This window comes from Humulus lupulus, chromosome 5 (assembly GCF_963169125.1).
Source record: "Humulus lupulus chromosome 5, drHumLupu1.1, whole genome shotgun sequence".
NCBI lineage: Eukaryota > Viridiplantae > Streptophyta > Magnoliopsida > Rosales > Cannabaceae > Humulus > Humulus lupulus.
This window is the reverse complement of record NC_084797.1, coordinates 176,268,391-176,293,653: the sequence shown is the minus strand read 5'-3', so window position 1 is coordinate 176,293,653 and position 25,263 is coordinate 176,268,391. Positions and strand designations below refer to the sequence as shown.

General features: G+C 34.5%; 1 protein-coding gene and 1 long non-coding RNA gene across 3 annotated transcripts; both read right to left on the bottom strand.

Moving 5' to 3' along the window:
* Positions 1 to 3,281: 3,281 nt before the first annotated feature.
* On the bottom strand, positions 3,282 to 10,130 carry LOC133833844 (uncharacterized). Of its 2 annotated transcripts, none has more exons than XM_062263471.1 (6): positions 10,040 to 10,130; positions 4,827 to 5,218; positions 4,536 to 4,753; positions 4,211 to 4,438; positions 3,862 to 4,056; positions 3,282 to 3,789 (listed from the first exon to the last, which is right to left on the bottom strand). In XM_062263471.1, exons 2-6 carry the CDS (start codon positions 5,206 to 5,208, stop codon positions 3,418 to 3,420), a joined length of 1,395 nt encoding a protein of 464 aa, XP_062119455.1. In that variant the 5' UTR covers positions 5,209 to 5,218; positions 10,040 to 10,130; the 3' UTR covers positions 3,282 to 3,417. The 2 variants fall into 2 exon arrangements, with proteins under 2 accessions (XP_062119455.1, XP_062119454.1); XM_062263470.1 differs by lacking the exon at positions 10,040 to 10,130 and adding an exon at positions 8,314 to 8,448.
* A 1,985-nt stretch (positions 10,131 to 12,115) lies between these two features.
* Positions 12,116 to 12,921, bottom strand: LOC133833843 (uncharacterized). The gene is made up of 3 exons (XR_009893165.1): positions 12,801 to 12,921; positions 12,525 to 12,601; positions 12,116 to 12,259 (listed from the first exon to the last, which is right to left on the bottom strand). It is a non-coding gene; the product is annotated as an uncharacterized LOC133833843 (long non-coding RNA).
* Between the last annotated feature and the right edge of the window lie 12,342 nt (positions 12,922 to 25,263).

Here is a 25,263-nt window from a genome sequence, read left to right as displayed (position 1 = left end):
GCATTAGCGGCGGACTGACACACCAGCCGCTAATATCATATTATTAGCGACGTATATTAGTGGCGAAGCCTGTCGCTAATACATATGTCAGATTCATTATTATTAACTGCGGGGTCCGCCGCTAATATTGTTTTATAATATATTTTAAAATTTATTTGAAATAAATTAATAAATTAATATTTATTAAATTTAATTATTTTTAAAAATAATTCATAATAAAATTTAACAAAATAAGCATTTAATTAATTTAAACATAACTAACATTAAAATTAATGTGAATAGTTTTAATATTTATCAACCTAGCTAATATCGCTATTGTCATTAAAAATAAATACAGTATTAATTCAGTCCAAATACATAAACTAGTAACTAAATAAAATCATTAAGATTAATATTGAAATTGTCCTCATCTTCAACATTTTGGTGTGGCTATGAGGACGACGGTTGTGGCTGTGGCGGTGAAGGAATATAAGGTGGCTATGATGATCGTCCGAGCATGAGGTCCCCAAACTGATCTCGAGGCCGTGGCTGCGACCCGCCCCCAAACTCACCATATCTCACATATGGTTGCTGCGACAAACCTCCAACCTCCCCATATCTAACATTAGGTAGAGGAGGCTGCATCGATCCTCCTTGAAAATTGGTAAAGCTAATATATAGTGGAGGAGACTAGGAAGAGCGTCCAAAAATGTATTGGTTTTGATACTGAGGAGGTTGTTGCGACGACACATGTGGCGGATACGGTGGATGAGGCTGGTACTGCAGCTGTGGCGGATACTGTGAAGGAGGCTGGTACTGCTGCTATGGCGGTGTATGAAGGTCAGGATTGGCAGTGTTACTCTAAGAAGACGAACCACCTTCGGATTGTGGTGGCAAATACCTTTGCAGAAAACTGTCAAACCGTGGGTCATACAGTTTACTAGGTTGCTCAGGTACCACAGACTGAAGCGTCTCAAGAATTGCCTTCATCATCAGAGCCATAGTAGTCATATCTTCATTAGGCGTAGCAGCAGTATTTGCTTGGGACTGACTTTGATCTGTAGAGCTAGAGGTTGTCTTTCTTGCCTTCCATTTCGCCCTATAACCCACTCCTCTTTGGTAGTCAGATCTCTCCCCGAGTACTTTACTTAGTATCTTGTATTGATCGACCGGGGACGAATTAACGCCAGATACATTAAGAGATGCCTCACTCTGCTGTCGATTTTGCCTCTCAAGCTGTGACCTCTGAACCTCTGCCGCCATTTTTTCTTGCATAAAGATAACATTATGAACAAAAATTAGAAACATTAGAAATAAGAAAACAATACTATTCACTTACATAATCTTGTTGAGCTGCCTCATTTACAAAAGATTTTGTCGATTTTTTCATATGAGCATCCCTCCAAGTATTAACAACATGCGCATCTGGGTTCTCCTATACAAATGTAAACAAAATGTTTATGAATGTGTTATTTTATAAAATTAAATTAACATCTTCACTTACATATTGGTGACGCTTAGCTACCAACGACTTTGTGCATTGTGTTGTTACATACTTCATTTGTTTTCTGTTTGCTTGATTTTTAGCGGAATGAGCCAAAAGTCTTTCGCTCAAAAACATTTCACAAATATTATGCCAAGCCTCCTTAGTGCAATGATCAGGTGGCTTAGAGAGGACATTCTCCAAATCTTCTAGTCCAGCATAATGACTTATGAAGTGTTTATGTCTATTGTTCTTTCTCTCGCGATATCTTTCGCCCATCTCCTTGTTGACAGTTGCTAGAATTGACTCACGTTGTGGATGACCGTCTTTATTATAGTAATACTGCATTAAGAAAATTTTTTTAGATAACTTTGTAAATAATGGAAATAAATAATGAAAAGTACAAGATTTGTAATTTTTTTACCCTCATACGATCAAGCACTTGATCCTTAAACTGTTGAGGTACATCAGCAAAATCCAAATAATGTCCCGGACACAAAATGGTAACTAGAGTGCCCAACATGCGAATAAAAGCTTGATCCTCCTGCCCAACCACTTTGTTGGTCACAGGATCAAGCTCTAGATCCAATGGTTTCCCGGCTTTTTTCCTTCGTTCTTCAAGAACATTATTACTAGCAAGGCCACGACCTTTTCTTCTCGTCAGCGGGGCTTTAAAATTTATTAACAATAATCAGTATTAGTATTGATGTTATATTTATCTAACAATACAATTTCTAAATATAATTTTGATATGCAATATTTAACCTGACTCGCAAAATGATGGTACCCTAGAAGGATCTGGCGGGTCTTGACCCCCACCATCTCTGCCATGATAAGTAGCTATATCAGCTGACATTATACTTCAGTTTAAAATTTATTAGTTAGTAATTAGCATTAAAATAGAAATATATCACATTCAATTCATAATAATAATAATTACAAAAAAACTTTATTATATTTAAATATATAGTTCTGTTACACAAATAGAAAAACTAAACAGAGTAATCACTATCATTTCCATCAGTAATCGGAGACACATTTTCATTTTCACAAAGCTCAACTAACAATTCATCCTCTGCATCTGCGACTTCCTCATGTTATGACATATCACCTTCGTCGTCACCCTCTTCATCAGCTCCAACATATGCAGTAGGTTGATCAGATTGCATAATCAACTCTCCGAGGTCCACAGTCAACACAAAATTTGATGAACTTGTTTCATGTACAACATCAATAACATCATTAACCTCATCAGAAGTGTCCTTAATGTCCCAAATCTGTCGATGATTCACATCTTCTACAACTTTCCAATCACGACCTCTAAGTAAATCATCGAGATAGAAAACTTGCTTAGCTTGACACTACAAGAAAATGGGGTCTTTACCTACCAATTATAAGTGTAGGTAAAACTTGCCTAATGGTGGGTAATATGGTTTACCTACCAATATTGAATTGGTAGAGATTGGTAGGTAAAAGTTAGTGGGGAAAGAGTCTTTACCTACACTTATTAACATTGGTAGGTAAAAGAATCAGTGGACCCCACTAAGTTGTAAATCAATTGATGAGTCATCAGATGACGTGTTTGATGATGTGGCATCCTGCGGCATCCTACGTGGCATCCTGCGTGGCATCCTATGTGGCATCCTACGTGGAATCCTACGTGGCATCATTTTATTAGCCCACATAGCATTATTTTATTGGTTTGTTACACAATTTATATTTTGTTCAAATTTAATGGTTATGTGTAGGTAAAAGATAATAACAGTTATTTGTAAATGTTCTATATTAGAAATAAACTAGAAAAAAAACCATTCAATAATAAAATATTTAATGCTAAAATTCTTTATAATGTTCAATACTAAAATAAGTTATAAAGTTATCATTTTAAGGTTACCCCTACCAAAATAAAAAAAACTTCATAAAGTTCATTCCTTAGTAAAATTAATGTAAATAAACTAAGAATCATCTTGTGACTCCCGAACTGAAATAGATGGCGACTCTCTTAAATTTGCATCTGAAGCTTGGTCTGTTGGAGGTGGTGGAGGCGGTGCCATCAAATTGTTATGACGAAGTATATCCACAACTACACTAAGTTGTTCGCTAGTAGCATTAAGGCGGGAAGTTGTATCATTAAGTCGTTCAAGTAACTCTTCATAAGTTGGTTGATTACCCACAATATTTTCACGATGTGAAGTAGAAGTTGTGACACTAGGAGACCGCCCCCACCCTTGCAAGTATACCGAATCACGTCCAAGTACACGCTCCATAATCTCTTTATCAGACAGTTCTTCTGGAGGATGTTGACCCCTTAACTCCATCATTTTATCCTAATATTATATTTAATTAATTATTAGTAAGAAATATAATAAATATGATAAATAAAAATTTAAATTACTTACATATAATGGCCCGAGCTCTATTCCAGTCCATCCTTTCTCAGCATCATAATGCTTTAGATGCCATGTCTCAATTTGACCGGTAGGAGAAGTTAACACCATTCCACGTCGAATGTGATGTCGTGGTGTGGAGACTGAACCATTTTTCGACTCCCATTTCCTCTTTGATCGATTGGTAGTATTCTTTAATGCTCTTTCCTAAAGAAATAAATCCAAATAAAATTTATTAGAAAAAATTTTACACAACATTTTCTTTTGAACAACACAATGTCTATTTATTACAAACTTTATTGAACAGTTTAACACTAAAATCTGTAAATCAAAGACAAAACAAAATACTAAAAAATGTTACCTTAAATTCAGGAGAACACCAACGATCACACAAAATCATCCAATCTTCTTGATGTTCTTCTTTTAAGTCTGGATGACGTTTGCTCTTGGCCATCTCAAGATCATTCTCTCCTCCAATTTCTTTGAAATATAAGTGCAGCTTGTACTTATGACCCTTCCAAGCTTTTCTCATTTGCTCATCAATGCATTTTTTAGTTGTCTCATCATTCAAGTTGATGTCAAAATGTTCCTATAACATAAAACAATATTAATTATAAATATTACAAATATAAATGTAATATTGTGAAATGACTTACTAAAAGATAGTGTCGCAATGGAGCTCTCACATCTTCTGGGACCATTCTCCACTCTTTATAATGAAATGTACCATGATTCCGAATAATGAATCCAATCTCATTATTAAATTTCTCAGCATTAGTACAAATTGGTTGACGACACTCCGCATTAAAAGTCACTGACAACTTTCCAGTTGATGATGCCTTAGCTATAGTTGTAGTTGTCAAGCCGCGAGTAACTCCACGTGGCTTAAAGGAAGATGTTTGTCCTACAATACAATATAATCTTAATTGAAATAAATAGAAGTTTAAAGAAATGAACATGAAAGACATTAAATTTACCTGATGGAACTTGGGAAGATTGATTATCATCTTCGGTATCAAAATGGGTCATCACATTGACTTGTTCACCCTGTACAGTGGGGTGTGTGGAGCCTTGAGGGTGTTCTCTCTCTACATTAGATTGTGGGGTGGTTCTAGGTCGTTGACTGAGTACCGTAGATCGAGTGGTGCGACAAACTTGTTGATTCTCTAAACTCGACCGAGTAGTGCGAATAAGTTGTGTAGGTGGAGCAGGAGGATCAATGACTGGTTCAACTTGTTGATTCTCTATTCTCAACCGAGTAGTGCGAACAACTTGTGAAGGTGGAGCAGGAGGATCAATGACTGGTTCAACTTGTTGACTTTGAGCAGTAGATCGAGTGGTGCGACGACCAGGTGCCATGACTAAAATTCTTTGAAATAAAACAAAGAAAATGATTAGTAAATAAATATTTACAAATATTAAGAAACTAACTATGAATTAAGAATCTGGATATCTTGTTTCATCTCAGATTTTGCAAACCTTAGTTTATGTACTTGTATTTCTGTTTGTGTACATGGTGCTTGGCTAGTTGGCTAGTTGGGGAAGAACATTTATAGACAAATTTCACGAGGCACTAACTGATCAATGACAAGATGAGTAACTATGAATTAAGAATCTGCATCATCATCACATTCTGATTCTGTATAACTTTTTGTGTCATCACTTGAGAGAAATGTTTCATTATTAGAGAATATATTTCCTTCATCAAAATCTTCATCTAAGTCACTATCCTTGTCAACATTTTGATTTTGGTTTAAAAGTAAATCAACAACAAGTTGGTCTGAAAGAGTTACAGAAGGAACATCTAATCGAACTAAAGACGAACTTTCAATGAAATCCTCAGTTGGTTGAAAAGGTGGCAATTGAAATGATTCTTCTTCTTGAAACACATCATTATTTACTGTCTCTTCTATAATTTCAGGAATGTCATAAATAGATCGATGATTTACTTTTTGAACAATCCGCCAATTTGAACCACGCTTCATATCAAGCAAATAGAAAACTTGTTGTGCTTGAGTTGCCAAGATAAATGGTTCATTAGAATACCAATCAGTAGATGTATTGATGGAAGTCAAATTATGATCCACAACAATTGATCTACCTTTTGGATTAGAGTTATACCACTTGCAACGAAATAAGAACACCTCCCGATCTAAAACGAATGACAACTGAAAAATCTCAATCAAGACACCATAGTATAGGATATTAATATTGTCATGATCACCTTCAGTGCAAATTCCAGAACATTGTGTCTTAAGAGTATCGTCACGCTCTTTACATCGAAATCGAACACCATTTACAATACAACTTTGGTAGATGCTGTACCGTTCAAGTGGACCTTGAGATAAAGAGTACAAATCATCATTGGCAAGAGGTGATTTTTGAACTCGCATTTGAGACACCTGTAGTATGAAAGAATTTGAATTATGATGAATGATGTCACAACTTAAGAATTTAGTAAGAAACCATTAAAGATAATCTCTTACTTTATTCTTAAACCAAGAAGGAAATTATTCTTTGTGCTCTAAGGCAACTTCTGAATCTGAAAGACCTTTTTCTTCCAACAACTTTATATGATCACTACATTCAAATTCATTTCTATGAATAAGTAAATGATATTTTGTTGAGATAATTTAGAAGAATAAAAGAAATTGTTACTTACTCAATAAAATGTTGGATATCATCTACAGAATTGTTCAATATATACCATTGAACGACTTGTCTCCAATTTTGAAGCAATTTGATAGTAGATGCCCCTAATGGACGAACATTGGAGTTGAAAACATCTAACTTATGATTTGGAGAAGGTATATCCCAATTACGCTCGGGTCTTGTGAATCTTGTCTCTATGTTAGAAACATATCTTGACAAGAAAGTTACAGCTTCATCTACAACAAAAGCTTCTGCTATTGAACCATCAGGCCGAGACATGTTTCTCACATATTTCTTGTACAAACCCATATGGCGCTCTGTCCCAAACATCCATCTCGAAGCAACTGGACCACCTAATAACACTTGATCGGGTAGGTGAACACAAAGATGAACCATTATGGTAAAAAATGATGGGGGAAATATCTTTTCCAACTTGCACAAAATTATTACAATTCCATCTCTCAATTCTTCTATGTCAGAAATTTGTAATGTTTTTGCACAAATTTTTTGAAAGAATTGGCAGAGTTCAATCAAAGTACCACGAATGTTGTCTGTCAGAAAAGGAAGTAATGCAGCTGGTAATATCTTATGAAGTAAAACATGACAATCATGAGTTTTCATTCCTCCTAGTTTGTCATTATCTGTTACACATCGACTAATATTCGAAGCATATCCATCCGGTAATCTAACACTTTGAATGAATTTACAAAAATCTTTGCATTCTTCTCTCGTCAAAGTGTAACTAGCATAAGGTTTTTCAAGCTTGTTATTAGATAGGTCCTTCTTCAGCCAAAGCTCTTCACGAATATTAAGATTTTGTAAATCCTTACGAGCTTTTAAAGTGTCTTTCGATTTGCCTTCAATGTCTAAAAGTGTTCCAATAATGTTATCACATACATTTTTCTCTATATGCATCACATCAAGATTGTGACGCAACAAGAGCTTTGACCAGTATGGCAATTCAAACAAAACACTTCTTTTACACCAATTCAGCTCTTTCTCTCCACGCTTACGTTTTCTAGAAGAATTACTTGGTGCTTTACCAGGGGTATGAATAGGAATTTCATCCAATTGCTTTAAAATGTCATCACCAGTAAAAGTTCTAGGAGGGCCACGTAATTCAGTAGATCCATCATATTCTTTACTTTTTCTCCAAGCATGGTTTCTTTTCAAATAACATCGATGTCCCATGAAACATTGTTTGTCAGTTATTCTTCTAGATCTTGTATCTTCAAGACAAACAGGACATGCTAATTTACCAGCAGTGCTCCACCCAGACAAGTATGCATAAGCAGGAAAATCACTAATTATCCACAAGACTGCAGCTCGAAGTTTAAACATGCATTGACCATACAAATCATATGCATTGACTCCATCCCATAACTCTTTAAGCTCTTCAATTAATGGCATCAAGAACACATCATAATCTTTTCCAGGAGATTTAGGGTCTGGAATTAACAAAGACATGAGATAGTTTGTTCCATTAGGAGAAGCCCAAGGTGGCATATTGTACGGAATTAATATCACTGGCCACAAACTATAGGTTGATGTCATATTAGAGAAAGGGTTAAACCCATCTGACGCCAACCCCATTCGTACACTCCTAGAATCAGCTGCAAAGTCAGGATACACATTGTCGAAATGCTTCCAAGCATCCCCATCAGCAGGATGACGTAAAATCCCGGCTTCATTTTTCCGTACCTCTTTATGCCATCGCATATCTTTAGAAGTGTGCTTCGAACTAAACATTCTCTTAAGTCGTGCCTTGATTGGGAACCATCTAAGTCGTTTATGTGGGATTTGATTTCGTACATAACGACTAGACTTGCATACAGGACATGACACTGCATTTGCATTCTCACCATAAAACAATGCACAATCGTATTGACAAACATCAATTTGCTCATAGCCTAAGCCCACCTCACAAAGAAGCTTCCTCGTCTGGTAATAATTCACTGGGCACTGATTACCCTCAGGCAATATCTCTCTCAAACACTCCAAAAGACGGTCGAATGATTTATCTGTCCATTTGTTAAGCACTTTGAGATTCATCAACTTCACCGTCGCGCTTAAGACAGAGAAACCTTTACAATTATTGTACAAAGGCTTATGAAGTGACTCAAACAATGCATCATACTTGTCATCCACATTAAGTGGAGATTCATCATTGAAGTCACTAGTTGGACCAATGTCAAAATACTTACTACCAATAGCATCATGAAGACCTGCCGCCAAATCATCACTCTGATCCGAATCTTCGACATTATCCTCGGTATCAAATAATCCATCATCTTCTACTTCCTCTACTTGCTCACCATGGTGATACCACCTTGTGTAAGTACTAAGAAATCCATGAGTGATCAAGTGCAACTTTATCACATGCATGTATTGTGATTTCTTATTCACGCATCGACAACAAGGGCATAGAACCATCCCATTGGAGTCCATGGAGTGTCTTGCAACACTAATGAAATCATTCATTCCAGCAGCATATTCTGCTGAAAGTTTATTTGGTATATTTATCCAATGACGATCCATGAACCAACAAAATGGGGTCCCTTGTTGTAGTTGGTAGAGCTGATGATGAACCCAAATTCTAGAAAGAACACCGAGGAGAACAAGAGCAAGAAAAAGAATAAGAAAGGATGGTAAATATTAAAGATTTTTCTCTTTCGTAGATTATTATAAATGAATTAGGAAAATAAGAAAGAAGAGAGAGTGGGAGATTGATTTGGGGGAAGTGATATGAAAATGGAGAGGCTAAAAAGGATGAGGAAAACAATGAAAATTGTTATGGTTCAGCTACTTGGGGCAGCTAAACTGAGAATCATGGAAGTTGCTGCTAGACAAGCATCTCTCATGGACATTGCATTTTTTGGGGAGGTTCAATTTAGTAACATGGGATTTGATCTATCACAAGGATTCATGAATGCATCTTTATTATTAATTCTTTATTTTTTTTTTAAAAAAACAATATTGAATTAAAAGAACTATTGTCGTTATATAGAAACATATAAATATATGTATGTATATATATGTGATGCACATATTTTTTTACATATTCAAAGGTTACTACTACTGACGAGGAGGAGGCTTTAAAGATTCTTTCCACCCCAGTAAACAAGGGGCTTTAATTTTTCTTCTTCCACATGAATTATTAATATTTCACAAAGCAAGTAAACCATAACAATTTGTCTCTGAATCTAAACTAAGTACCAATAGAAAATGACAGTAAACTTATTAAATAGTGTTAATTTACTGATTTTTTATTTTATTATTTTGTAGTATCTTCCAAAGAAACTACACTTATAATCAATCTTAGTACATAAACAACAAAGGGAAAGCCACTAACAACAAGTCATAAACAAAGTACCAAAGACAAAATACAAAAGAAATAGCATAGACAAATTCAAATGCATAAACAACCAATCACAAAAACTATAAACAAAGCACCAAAAAGTGCCTCAGGACAATGATTCATCATCAAACTTTCAGATTAGTAAGGATTTGATATCACTATAAATCATAAAAATGTTACCTCAAGGCTTCCAAGGCTAAATTCCAAAAGTGTTAAAGCCGCCAAGCCTAATTCAAAAATCACAGAGCCACCCAGACCAACCCCAAAACCTCAAAGCACTACAAGAAATTCATATTACAATTAAATTCTGATTGAAAATAATGATCAACAATAAAACAACAAGAATTCAATCATGCTCGTATTTACACATTCAAAATCAATCAAAACTAAAATAAAATCAGATCTGAAAGTTATACAAAATTTTTAGAAAACATAACTTGCAAACAAACATAACTCAAAAACCCCAAAATCCTTACATCCCATAAAGCATAAAAATGTAATTCTAGCTAAAGAGAAATTCAAAAACAATGAGAGAAAAGAAATCAGAAGAAAATTTACTGATTATGAACGAAACTAGAATATGTCTTCACTTACAAATTTAGAAAAAGTAACAAAATAGCTGTTTTAAAATATATATAATTTAATAATTAAAAAATCAATTAGCAAAAGTGCAGGTTTACTAGCTTGATATTTATAAAAGAACTGAATGAAAATTCAGCAAAGATATTAATTCACAAATACTTTAGACTCAGAACTATTCCATACAGTAATTTTTTAGCAATGTTGGAATTTTTGCAAATAACATTAATTCTAGCTATACAAGTAATATAGTATCTCAATTCACAAATACTTTAGACTCAGAACTATTCCATACAGTAAGGCTTTCTTCTTCATCATTGACTATAATCTCATTCCCAAAATATCAGATTTTGGTTTGGCTAAACTTTATGATGATAAACAAACTCATATAAGTACTCATGTTGCTGGAACAATTAGTTATCTTGCACCAGAATATGCCATGCGTGGTCACCTTACAGAGAAAACTGATATCTTTGCCTTTGGAGTTGTGGCTTTAGAGCTTGTTAGTGGCAGGCCAAATTCAGTGATATTATTATCTGAACCTTATTTGGTCTATTGCATTTGTCTCTTTGTTTTCGTATTGATACTAATAATAACTATAATAATGCTCATCACAGTTTTCGATTGAGGCCAAAAACGAAAAAGGAGATAAAGAGATAAGAGTCACTGAAAACCAGTAAAATTCTTAAACTAGAGTCGTAGTAGTTCACATTCTATTGCATTGGCCACACTTTTACAAGAGGTCATACAAAAGTGATTGATATACAAATCAAAGAACTTTTTTCTGCAAAAGCTAGCTAAACTAATGGCGTTCTAACTATTTTAATAAAAATAAAAACTTTCTGCTCAGTTTCTACGGTGCTGTACTTTGACTAAGTATAGCATTTGTTACTGCTATTGGGAAAATTTATTGACGTCTCAGTTGGACATGGCGACGAAGAGTCCCAGAGCAAGCTCGGCTTCCATGGATCCGTCATAGCCGTATTCAAAGGTGGCAACGGTAAACTATTATATGGATTAAAACCAAGGGATCGAACAGCCTCCCACGTCTGATCTTGATCATCATGATTCTTGATCATTGAACTTTGATCTGTACTAGTAGTAGTAGTACTACTACTAACCATGTTGCCAAGAATATTCCCTTGAAAAAGCTCATATGGAAACCCCATTGAGAAGCCATTAACATCGTTAGTACATTGGTCCTGTGATATTCCACAGATCAAATCAACACCCTGATGATCATGAGAGGCCTTAGAGCCAAAATGATCATGCCTATGATCTCCAAGCACCGAAGACGTGTTTAGTAACATGGAAGGAGATATATTATCTGGAGGGGCTGAAAAGAGGAAGCTAGCTGGGGAAAAATTGATCTCCACAGCTTGAAATGTTAATATTGGAGTTATGATAGGCTTTGTAAGAAGCAAAGTCAACGGGAGGGTAAGTCAAACTTGTGCTACTAGTATTGGTAGAGGAGTTTTGTATGTCATTTCTATTAGTACTAGTACAACAAAACTGGATCGGTGAACTAGTTTTTGTCACTAGTGACATATTATTATTGCTCTGAACTAAACTGAGTAGTACAGCTTGGTTGATCTGGTAAGTGAGAAACCCAAGACTGAGAGAGAGCTATAAACACGATGATTTATCTTCAATTCGTTTTTTTTCTTCACATAACATAAATAAGCAATAAAATCCCATGTGTTATTTGGACTATACTGTTAAAAAAGATTAAAAAAAAAATACTCACTGCAATATACAAATTGGTTGAGATCAAGAGTCACCCGGCCCTGCTTAGCAGTATCAAATGAATCAAACATATTACTGCAACGAGCAAAACAACAGCAGAAAATGAGTAAGCCTCCGTTATGACCTTATGACCATTTTGAACTGGTGTAGATGATAAATTATACATGTTCAAGAGTTTCACTTGAAGCCAAACGCCTTTATATGATTAAGAGTGTGGAACAAAATATGTATACAATGCTGAGAGACATATCGATTGTGTGTATAAAATTCATTCTAAGCACATAAAACTTTTGTTATTTATTCCGAGAAAAAACTTGTATTTCTGTCGAGAGAAACTTACCGAGCTGACTGCAAAAATATACAAAGAGATATGAAATCATCTAATCTGAATCTTCCATTCTTCTTTTGATCAAAACTCTGCACAAATTATAAAATAATATGCTATGACAGCCATAAACTTATTATGTATAAACATCATTAGAAAATCCCAAGTAAATCTATAATTTTTCACAGCCCAGTGGAGTGAGTGAGTGAGTGTATTAAGCTTCAAGAAATCAAATACAGAAAAGTTATTTCTAAATATACTAAAAAAAACAAATCAGGACATTTCAGTTACCGTGTCCGTGTGTGATCGAGATGAGAGTCGTCCTGCGCCGGAGAGAGAGACGGTGCTTGGTCACTTCGATCTGATCTGGTGAGAGCTTCAGTATTTCACAATATGTGAGAACGGAAGGGAAGCAATGAACGGAACGGAAGGGAAGCACGGAACGGAAGCTGTGTAAGAACAGGGAATGGAAACAGTGATCTGATCTGGAAGGGTGCGTGCGGAACGGAAGGGAAGCAGTGAACGGAACAGTGAACGGAACGGAAGGGAAGCAGGAACGGAAGGGAACGGAAGCTGTGTAAGAACAAGGAAAGGAAACAGTGATCTGGTGCGTGAAAGGGTAATAATATATCATATATATATACATATATAGCATGCGTGAAAGGGTAATAATATATCATATATATATATACATATATAGCATATAATATATTTGTTAATTGGATAAAAAAGAAAAAATAGGCAAGATGATAGACACATCAGCTTACACATCATCAATATTATCACACATATGCTTACACATAAGCATTTATAAAAATAAAAAATAAAAAATAAGCAAAAATTGGAGGAAAAATTGAGCGGGAATTGTAAAAATTTTCCCTCAAAAATAAATGTGGGCAATGTTTCCATATTAGTAGGTAATATTGGTAGGAAATAATATTTCTGAATTAATATACTAATGACAAATAATTACTTACCAATATTATTTACCAATAAATATTGGTAGGTAAAATATTGGTAGGTAAAGATCAGATTTCTTGTAGTGTGAGTAGCAAGTATGTATAGCTCATCTTTGTACCATTCACCATTGACGTTTATACTGGTGATATTATTTTCAATGACTGTTTTCTTCATTCTTGGATTTGTATTAAACCATTTGCATCGAAATAATGCCACTGAATATGCACCAGTGAAAGAAAGTGTCACTACTTCTTCAAGCGTGCCGTAATAATTAAAACCTTATTTTCCGGCAACAGACACTCCACTATTCTGTGTGGTGCGCTTTTTGTCTCAGTCGTGTGCAATAAATCAAACACCATTGACTATACAACCTTGGTAAAAGGTTGACAAATGATCTGACTCAGATGCTAAAGCTAACAGTTCATCACCATTTTCCAAAGACCCAAGCTTGTGCAAGTCATATATCTAAATACATAAAGTGGTATTAGATTCACAAAATATATCATTAATAAAATGACTGTTCAAAGTTCAAAGTTCAAAGCTACCTTTTTATGAAACCACGAATGAAATTTTTTCCTATGCAAACGATCATGATCACCATCTGGGTATTTTTGTTTAATCTCTTGTAGGTGTTCGCTGTTAATTAGAATAGTGTTACGATTCTTGATAACAAAAAACTGATAATAACCACACATGTTCTAATTTATAAGAGAATAAACTTACTCTAAATAAGGCTCAATTTCAGGAGAATTCTCAAGTATGAACCACTCAGCTATTTCACGAGTGTTATGATTGAGAGGCTTCAAAGTTCCCTTTGTGAGTGGACGACATTGAGATTGGAAAACTGTAAGGTTTCATGGGATATAAGTTGCATCTTCATTTCGATCAAGACAGTTAAATCTTGTTTCAATGTCTTTGAAATACATTGAACAAAAGGTCAAAGCCTCATATGCAACATAGCCTTCAGCAATCGACCCTTCAGGGCGAGCTTTATTTCCCACATAATTCTTTAATTTTTTCATGTACCTTTCAAAATGATACATCCACCTCATAAATACCGGGCCACCCAATATAGCTTCTTATGGCAAATGTAATACCAAATGAATCATTATGTCAAAACAAGATGGAGGAAAAATCAACCCCATCTTGCACAATATCTGAATAAGATCATTTTGTGCTTCCTCCATATCTTTAACATTTAAAGTCCTCGAACATATTTTCCTGAAGAAATTGCACAATTCTGCAATGGTGGTCGATATAGATTTTGGAAGAAACTTGCGAACACCAAGAGAAAGTATGTTAGGAAAATATTGTTTTGCCTCAATGGAATTGATTATAATATTACAACTCTATGAAATAATATTACAAGTAAATATAGATTGATTAAATAAGGTTACAACTCTATAACTGAAAATACAAATAAACCAAAGTAAGGGAGAAGATGATGATGAAGAAGAGAATGGTGGAAATACAATTCAAAGCAAAATGTTACAAGTAAACTAAAATGTTTGAAATAAAGAAAAGAAGATTACAGCCTTTGAACAAGAAATACAGGTAATAGGAACAAGAGAATAAGTAGAAAATAATGCAATAGAAAGAAGAACAGAAACAAAAGCAAACTCTCACTTACACAACCTAAGTGAAGAGGATTGGGGATCACCAACTTGAACAAGGTATAAAACCTTTGTCCAAAAGCTTATTTCCCCATAACTCAAGCACTAAGGGATCTCTCTCAGATATTGGAAAAGCTTTATGGAATTATCAAGCCTCAAGGTGTTTCTAGCCAAGTGCTCTAGTGGATAGAAAAATTGTGTCTTACAAGTGAGCTATCGACTCCTATTTATAGAGTTTAGAGACACCCTTTGAATTTCAAATTCCACCAACCCCCATGGCTGTTACCAATGTTTAATTGGATTAATATGGAATTAAAAAGGAGATTTGGGAGTTATTTGAGTTTTTTGAGCCATTCAACAAATATTGAAAAAACTGAAAATTTGGTCAGTTTTTGGCCTGTGGCCGCGGCCAGAGACATTAGTGGCCGCGGCCACTGGTCTCTGACCCACAGGCCGCGGCCATTGAATGTTGGTGGCCGCGGCCACTGACCAAATTTAGCACAAAAATTGTGCTGTTTTTCCAAACGGTTCCAAACCCTCCCAAATGATTTTGTATCTCCCAAAACACATTATTGGGATTAAAATCATATCTCTAACAGCCATATCACATATGGCTTTTATGAAATTCATCTCAATATTGTGTAACAACAATTTACACAATAAAGGGTAATATTTGGAGGTTACAAATTTGTAACACCAAATATGTTACATTATTTGGATATATCTCATATATCTAAATATTGCAACTCTCTATTATATGTTACAATATGTGACACACTTTGTCACATTTATTTAATCTAAAACATTATATTATAAAATAATATAATTTTACATTATATTATAAAATAATATAACATTCCCCCACAAGATTAAATAGTTATCTATTGTAACACTTATTTAATCAATCATTATATTTTGAAATATAACATATCCCCAACTTGATTAAATAAGAACTCTCTCTTATAGGAGTCATTGCATTAGTGCATAAAGTAAAGTGTTTTTCAACTTGAACTTTACTATAGTGTAATTGTCACAAAATTTGTCGAAAATTAGGTTGCACGAGGCATTGAACCATCTTTTCATGATGACAAATCGGTGATAACACACACACCTTTGCGATGTTCACTTAAGACCTCTATGTCTCGCTTTGCACTGTTAATGACCATGTGCACTTTCCATTCATGAACGTTCTTGAGAATACTCCCAATTCTCATGAGAGGCGGCACCACCCCTAGGTCCATATAGGTAAAATTCTTATAGTATTTTGTTACCAAAAATACTTGTCTTTACAAGACTGAACTCTATTAAAAAACCTTTCGGTTTTAACCCTCCACTTGGTAACACACAAGTACTCAATATCTTAGATGGGACTTGTTTTGAATACAACTAATATTCACTTGAATGACTTGTTATTACCTATTGAATCTAACACTAGTTGAATAACTAGTGTTAAGATAGGTTACCATCAATCGTGAATCTCTTTAGGGAGTTTAAGTCCCATCCCTCGAGATGATGCAGCCACTAAATCCCTCGTTAGTGGCTTAGTGAAAGGATCTGCCAGATTTTCACTAGTTCTCACATAGGATATTGAGATGACTCCTCTTTGAATCAATTCTCTCACATATCCATGTCTTAGACTACTGTGTCTAGACTTCCCATTATACACTCCGCTCTATGCTCTAGCCAATGTCGCTTGGCTATCACAATGTATCGATATAGTAGATACATTATCTTTGATTAGGGGAATCTCTATCAATAGATCCCTTAACCATTCGGCCTCTTTGCCGGTAGCAGCTAGAGCTATGAACTCCGCTTCCATAGTGGAATGAGATATACATGTTTGTTTCTTGGAACCCCAAGAAATTGCACCTCCGCCAAGTGTAAATACCCAACCAGTTATGGATAAGTTGTCCCCAAGATTGGATATCCAACTTGCATCTGTATACCCTTCTAAAATTGAAGGAAATTTGGAGTAGTGAAGGCTTAGTCCTTTGGTTTTCTTAAGATAACCTAGGACTCTTCCAATTGCCTTCCAGTGATCCACACTTGGATTACTTGTAAACCTACTAAGTTTACTTACCGTAAATGCTATATCAGGTCTAGTACACTGGGCAGCGTACATTAGATTCCCTATAGCACTAGCGTACTCCAATTAAGCCACCGCTCTTCCTTCATTCTTCTCTAGTTTTACACTATGATCGAATGGAGTATTGGAATCTTTGATCTTGAGATGGTTAAATTTGTTCAATACTTTCTCAACATAGTGGGCTTGCCCTAACGCAAAACCCTCGCTATGTTTCTTTATATTGATACCGAGTATGGTATCAACTTCTCCAAGATCTTTCATCTTGAAGGTTGATGATAGAAACCTCTTCGTTTCATCTATCCCTTTGATTCTATTACTTAAAATAAGCATGTCATCCACATATAAGCAAACAATGATCACATATCCCTTACAAGTTTTGGAATACAAACACTTGTCACCATTGTTATGTCTAAACCCATTAGACATGATGGCTTGATCAAATTTCTCATGCCATTGCTTCGGAGCTTGTTTCAATCCATATAAGGATTTTACAAGTCTACACACTTTATGTTCATATTTTGGTAGGACAAACCCTTTGGGTTGTTCGATATAGACCTCCTCATTGAGGTCACCATTAAGGAATGCCATTTTTACATCCATTTGATGAACATACAAGTTGTGTATAGAAGCTAGAGCGAACAAAATTCTTATAGAAGTTGTTCTTGCAACAGGCGCATAGGTATCGAAATAATCGATACCCTCTTTTTGCCTAAACCCTTTAGCTACTAATCTAGCTTTAAAGGTTTGGATAGTGCCGTCAGTGTGATATTTTCTCCGAAATACCCACTTACACCACCCAATTGGCTTAGACTCCGGTGGGAGGTCTACCAATTCCCAAGTGTTATTGGAAAGAATGGAATCCATCTCATCATTGATGGCTTCTTTCCAAAATGCACTATCTCTCGATTGCATAACTTCTCTATAAGTCTTAGGATCATCCTCAACGAGAAGTACAATAGGAATTTTCCTAATGACTTCCTCTCTATTTCCTTCTACCATGTAGAACGAAATTCGTTGAGGATCTATCTCATCCAATACTAGACTTTTAAGACTTTGACTTCTTCTAGGTTCAAAGGGTTGCTTTATATCCTTTTGAGAATTCTCCTCTTGAGAATCAACTTTGGATGTAGAAGCTTGAGAATTGTTCTCATATAACATATTCTCCTTTAAAGATGTTGAAGCTTGAGAATTGTTGTCACTTAACATGTTCTCAAAGAATTCAACTTCTCTAGATTCAATCACAATATTAGACTCTAAGTCTAATAGCCTATAAGCTTTACTATTGATGGCATAACCAACAAAAGCACACTTTATGGCTCTTGAACCTAACTTTGTTCTATTAGGTTCGTTTTTCTTGCAATATGCAAGACACCCCCACACTTTGAAGTACCCTATGTTGGGTTTTCTTCATTTCCATAACTCATATGGAGATATCTCATTTTTCTTCATCGGTATTCGATTAAGAATGTGACAAGCGGTTAAAAGCGCTTCACCCCATAAGTTGAAGTTCAACTTAGAAAACACCAACATAGAATTTATCATCTCTAGATAAGTCCTATTTTTCCTTTCGGCAACACCATTGTGTTGTGGTGTATAAGGTGCAATGCACTCATGAATTATACCATTTTCTTCACAAAATGTATTGAATTCATTAGAGAAGTACTCTCCTCCTCTATCACTTCTTAGCACCTTAATCTTTTTATTTAGTTGATTTTCAACTTCTAATTTATACAATTTAAAAGCATCAAAAGTCTCATCTTTATGCTTTAAAAGAAACACATAGGTATATCTACTAAAATTATCTATAAAAGTAAGAAAATACCTTTTACCACCTCTAGTTAAAACACCATTTAATTCACAAAGATCACTATGGATTAAATCTAGTAAATTAGATGATCTTTCTACACTAGGAAATGGTTTCTTAATCATTTTCGCCTTAACACATGTTTCACATTTACCATAGTTTTTAATATTGCATGCAATCATACCACATTTTACTACTCTTTTCATGGTTGAAAAACCTATATCTGATAGTCTAAGATGCCACAAAAATAAAGAATCATACTCAACAATATAGGTGGAATTAACATTTTTATTGATAACATTGAAAGTTACATCATTGGTGCACAATTTGACCATACCCTCACAAGAGTACCCCTTTCCCAAAAATACATTTGATTTGGTAAGTATAAGTTTACCGGACTCAAAAACGGCTTTAATGCCGGGCTTGCCAAGCAAATCACCACTTACCAAGTTTCTATTCATTTCGGGAACATAAAGTACATTCACTAATGTAACTTTCTTGCCGGAGGTGAAGTAGACATCAATAGTACCTTTGCCAAGTACCTTGGATTTGCCCTCATTGCCCATTTGTATCTCATGGTTGCCCTTTGACTCTTCAAAGGAATTGAACAATGATTTGTCATAGGTGACATGGACGGTGGCACATGTATCATACCACCACCCTTTCACCTTGCCTTGGACCGCATTCACCTCACTAAGGGTAGCAACTATGTCTTCCTCTTGAGTTGCATTCACCTTAGGTCCTTGTTGGTCTTTTCTATGTCTACACTCTCTAGCATAGTGACCATTTTTCCCACACACGAAGCAAGGACCTTTCTCGCCCTTAAACTTGTTTGGGTTGGTTTTTGGACCCAAAGGTCTCTCATTACCCTTTTTCCCTTTGTTTTTGGGATGTTTTGGTTGTGACACCACATTTGCTTTGGAAGTCTCTCCATTAGACCCCTCCACAAGTTTATCTCTACATATCGATTCCTCTTCGATTCGAATATGTTTTTGGATTTCCTGCAAAGAATAATCCTCATTTTTATGAAGGATTCTTCTCCTATAGCTCTTCCAAATTGGTGGTAATTTAACCACAATAGCACCAACTTGAAAGGCCTCGGGAAGCTCTATCTTTAACACTTTCAATTTATTAACAATAATTTTCAATTCATGTATTTGAGGAAGAATAGGTTTATCACCAAAAAATTTGAAATCAAAGTATTGAGATATCAAAAACTTTTTTGTACCTTCCTCTTCCGCCTTGAACTTTTTCTCAAGTGCATCCCAAATCTCCTTGGCTGATTTGGTTTCGGTGTAGAGGTCATAGAGCCTATCGGATAAGGCGTTGAGGATATGACCCCTGTAAAGAAGATTGTCCTCCTCCCTCTTCCTTCTTTTCTCCACCTCCTCGGGAGTGTCTTTGTTGGATGGCTCGGCTAGAGGAGCCAAGGAAGACTCAAGGATGTAGGCGATTTTGAGAGTGGTTAATAGAAACCTCACCTTGTCTTGCCACCTTGTAAAATTGGATCCATCAAACCTATCCAACCTTACTAGGTCTTGGTTCATGATCTTGATGGTTTCCCCTTCCATTGAAACAAAAAAGGGATAAGCTTTTGAATGTTGGGAAAATATTGTTTTGCCTCAATGGAATTGATTATAATATTACAACTCTATGCAATAATATTACAAGTAAATATAGATTGATTAAATAAGGTTACAACTCTATAACTGAAAATACAAATAAACTAAAGTAAGGGAGAAGATGATGATGAAGAAGAGAATGGTGGAAATACAACTCAAAGCAAAATGTTACAAGTAAACTAAAATGTTTGAAATAAAGAAAAGAAGATTACAACCTTTGAACAAGAAATACAAGTAATAGGAACAAGAGAATAAGTAGAAAACAATGCAATAGAAAGAAGAACAGAAACAAAAGCAAACTCTCACTTACACAATCTAAGTGAAGAGGATTGGGGATCACCAACTTGAACAAGGTATAAAACCTTTGTCCAAAAGCTTATTTCCCCCTAACTCAAGCACTAAGGGATCTCTCTCAGATATTGGAAAAGCTTTATGGAATTATCAAGCCTCAAGGTGTTTCTAGCCAAGTGCTTTAGTGGATAGAAAAATTGTGTCTTACAAGTGAGCTATAGGCTCCTATTTATAGAGTTTAGAGACACCCTTTGAATTTCAAATTCCACCAACCCCCATGGCTGTTACCAATGTTTAATTGGATTAATATGGAATTAAAAATGAGATTTGGGAGTTATTTGAGTTTTTTGAGCCGTTCAACAAATATTGAAAAAACTGAAAATTTAGTCAATTTTTGGCTTGTGGCCGCGGCCAGAGACATTAGTGGCCGCGGCCACTGACCAAATTCAGCACAAAAATTGTGCTGTTTTTCCAAACGGTTCCAAACCCTCCCAAATGATTTTGTAACTCCCAAAACACATTATTGGGGTTAAAATCATATCTCTAATAGCCATATCACATATGGCTTTTATGAAATTCATCTCAATATTGTGTAACAACAATTTCCACAATAAAGGGTAATATTTGGAGGTTATAAATTTGTAACACCAAATATGTTACATTATTTGGATATATCTCATATATCTAAATATTGTAACTCTCTATTATATGTTACAATATGTGACACACTTTATCACATTTATTTAATCTAAAACATTATATTATAATAATATAACAAAGTAATCGTTGCATTATCACATGGCAATCGTGTGACTTTAACCCAAGAATATTTGTATCATTATCGGACACTTTCTTCTTCAAATTTGAACAAAAGCCATCTGGAAATCTAACTCCTTTTATAAACTGAGAAACGGTTGCCTCTGCGCTGGAGTTAACACATAAGGAGCGTGCGGCTTCATCAGCTTCCCATTCTCATCTTCATAAATCCACAATGATTCTCTCACACCCATCTTTTTCAAATCATGTCTGGCGTTAGTGGTGTCCTTAGATTTATCATTGTCTAAGATGGTGCCAAGGAGACTATCACACACATTCTTCTCAACATGCATGACATCTATATTGTGTTTTAATTTGTTTGTACACCAATACTCAAGCTCGTAAAAAATACTTTTTTTCCTCCAATTACCTTCATCTACTCCTCTTTTACGTTTCACACCCCCAATCTGGACATGTTTTCCTGGAACTTGCGCTGCAAGAGCATTAACTTGTTCTAGTATATCCTCACAAGTAAACCATCTCGGAGGACGTCTTCTCTCAACTTCTCCATCGAACTCTTTGTCTCTTCTCATTCGATGAGTACTTGCCAAGAATCTTCTGTGACCAACGTAAGATGTCTTACCGATCACTCGAATGGAAGTTGTGTCCTCATTACACGTAGGACAAGCTTTGTATCCTTGACCACTCCATCCAGACAAACTACTGCGAGCTAGAAAATCGTTCACTGTCCACCTGCCCGCATCTTGAACACCCTGTTGGTCGTACTATCTCTTGTATCAACCCCGTTAACCCACAGATCCTTCAACTCATCCACCAATGGTCTTAGAAATACATTCATGTCCTTATCGGGTGATTTTGGCCCAGGAATAAGGAGGGTCAACATAAAATAATTGTCTTTCATACACAACCAAGGTGGCAGATTATAGTTTGCCAACACCACAGGCCATATGCTGTATGCAAGGTTCATGTTGCCAAATGGATTAAATCCATCAGCAGCTAAGCCCAGACGAACATTTCTGGGATCCCTTGAAAAATCAGGATGCTTGGCATCAAAGTCCTTCCACGCAGAGCCGTCCACCGGGTGTCGCATCACCCCTTCATCTTTTGATTTCCCGACGTGATGCCATATCATGTGTTTCGCTGTAATCCTTGAACTGTATAATCTTTTCAACCGAGGGGTCAACGGAAAGTAACGCATCACCTTGTGTGGCACTTTTTTTCCTTTCGTCATTTCGGAAGTAATCCATCTACTACTTCTGCATACTGGACATGTCTCTTTAGATGCATGCTCATTGTAAAATAAGCAGCAATCATACTAACACACATTAATGGACTCGTATCCCAACCCTAAGTTTTTCAATCTCTTTTTCGCCTCGTAGTACGATCCGGGGATTTTGTTTTCCTTAGGAAATGAAAGCTTTAACAACTTCAACAATTCATCAAATATGTTGTTAGGCACCTTCCCTCTAACTTTTAGATGCAATAACTTTGCTAAAAAGTTCAGGGATGAAATCCAATCACATCTAGGATACAACTCCGCTTCAATCTCCTCAAATAACTCTTCATAATACTGACTCCCACCGGGATCCCTTTCTACTTCCTCAGTTGTCGGTAAAAGGAAGTCCTCCACAACGTGAATCATCTCATCGTCTTCATTCTCATCAACCACCTCATCAGCAACAATTTCTTCCACCTCACCATGAAAAATCCACTTATCATAAGATTGATGAAAACCCCTGTCGAATACATGTGCCCGAACTACATCCAAAGATTCAAATCTATTATTATTGCATCTCACACACGGGCACCTAATTCTTCCATCAGAATCTTTATGTTCCGACGCCATCCTCAAAAAAGCTTGCAAACCATTCTAATATTCTTGACAACCACGATTTCTCAATGTTGTCCAAGTCTTGTCAATCGCCATCTAAAATGTTATAAGAGTGTGTGAGTTTTAGTAATGTGAATAGGAATGGATAACAAAAGAAATTTGTTATCATTTTTTAAATCTTATGCAATATTATAATATCTCATGCTATTTTATGATGTTTTATTAGATAATGTTATTTATAGACAAATTAAACTTTTATTATATATAATTATCAATTTCTATATTCAACTAATTTATAAATATTTAATATTAGATAATGTTATTTGATAAAAAAATTAAATGAAATTATTTAATTAGATAATTTTATATCAAACTTTTATTATTTAATTAATTAAATTAATAAAAAATAATTAAATAATTAAAAAATAAATTATTATTTATTTAATTCTTGATTTATAATTTTTTAATTTGTAATAATAATAATAATTTTATAAATTAATTATTATTTAAATTTTAGACTAATTTTTTTTTAAATAATTGGATAAATTTTATTAATTTTTTTCATTCATTATTTTATTGATAATATTTTAAACTTATCATTTTTGTGTCGATATCCCTATAATTGATGATTGTAGTCAACAACCATCAATCACAAGCATACCAGGACAGAGAAAATAAATTACTTCTAATATTAACTACTAATTAATTTTTTTTAATAATTTTCAATTAATTATAATAATACTAATTAACTAAATTATATAATATTCATTACAATTCTCATTATGTTGACATAACATATAACAATAAAATCATGTCGTGAATATATAATGTAATGGGTATTTTCAATTTCCAATTTTTTTAAAATTGTTTTCCATTTTTAGTTTTTATTTTCTTTTTTTCAAATTAATACCTCATTTTATTTTGTTAAACAAAACATAAAAATAAAAATTATAAAACGTATTTATTATTTAAAAATAAAAAAATAAAAAAAATATTTCCATTTTTGTGTTTAAAAAATTCAAAAACAAAAATTTTACTAAACACAACTATAAAGTTTTTTTTGTACTTGGAAATCTATGACGATCAAAACTAAAAGCAAACATATAGATACCAGACCAATGTATTTTATGATGACATTAATATAAATCTCCATAGTTCAAGACTTAATAATAACAACGTATATATTTATTTGACTTGATAGAGAATAAAACTTAACAATCATAATATTCAATCCATTTATTTATCTTTTAAAATGATAATTTTTTTTCACCTAAAGTTATCCATTTATACCCATTACAGAATATATTACTCTAATCTATTAAAAATCAGCTAAAAAATGTATAAAAATTTCACAATAAGAAATCAGCCAAAAAATGAATAAAGATTTCCAATGACCAGTTATTTAAGAGTTCATTCAAAATAAATTAATAAACAAAAAACCAGAAATGAAAACGAAATAAAAAAACTAGAAATCACAAAGAGAAAAAAAACCATACCCGATTCTAATGTTAATATCAAAATTGTATCTGAGAAAAAAAATATCATAAAATATCAAAGGGTGAGAGAATTAATACCAAAATGAAAAAAATACAAATAAACATATGCATACATAGATAAACATATACGTACCTGATAGAGGAAGAGGAAATCAGAGGGAAAATGGAGGAAAAATGAGTTTCTGCTTTTGGAAGAAGAAGAGGATGGATGGATTATCAAAATCGTATTTGAGAAAATAAATAACATCATCAAATATATTTATATTTATGCATA

What these genes read in the sequence shown, in the direction of transcription:
- LOC133833844 (XM_062263470.1), bottom strand. Translation starts at nt 8,408, where the DNA reads ATGAGCAAATTGATGTTTGTCAATACGATTGTGCATTGTTTTATGGTG. An exon ending in TATGCAAGTCTAGTCGTTAT is followed by an intron (nt 5,219 to 8,313) that starts GTACGAAATCAA and finishes TTTATTTCAAAG; the next exon opens with AATTTTAGTCATGGCACCTG. An exon ending in GGTGTTCTCCTGAATTTAAG is followed by an intron (nt 4,057 to 4,210) that starts GTAACATTTTTT and finishes TTATTTCTTTAG; the next exon opens with GAAAGAGCATTAAAGAATAC.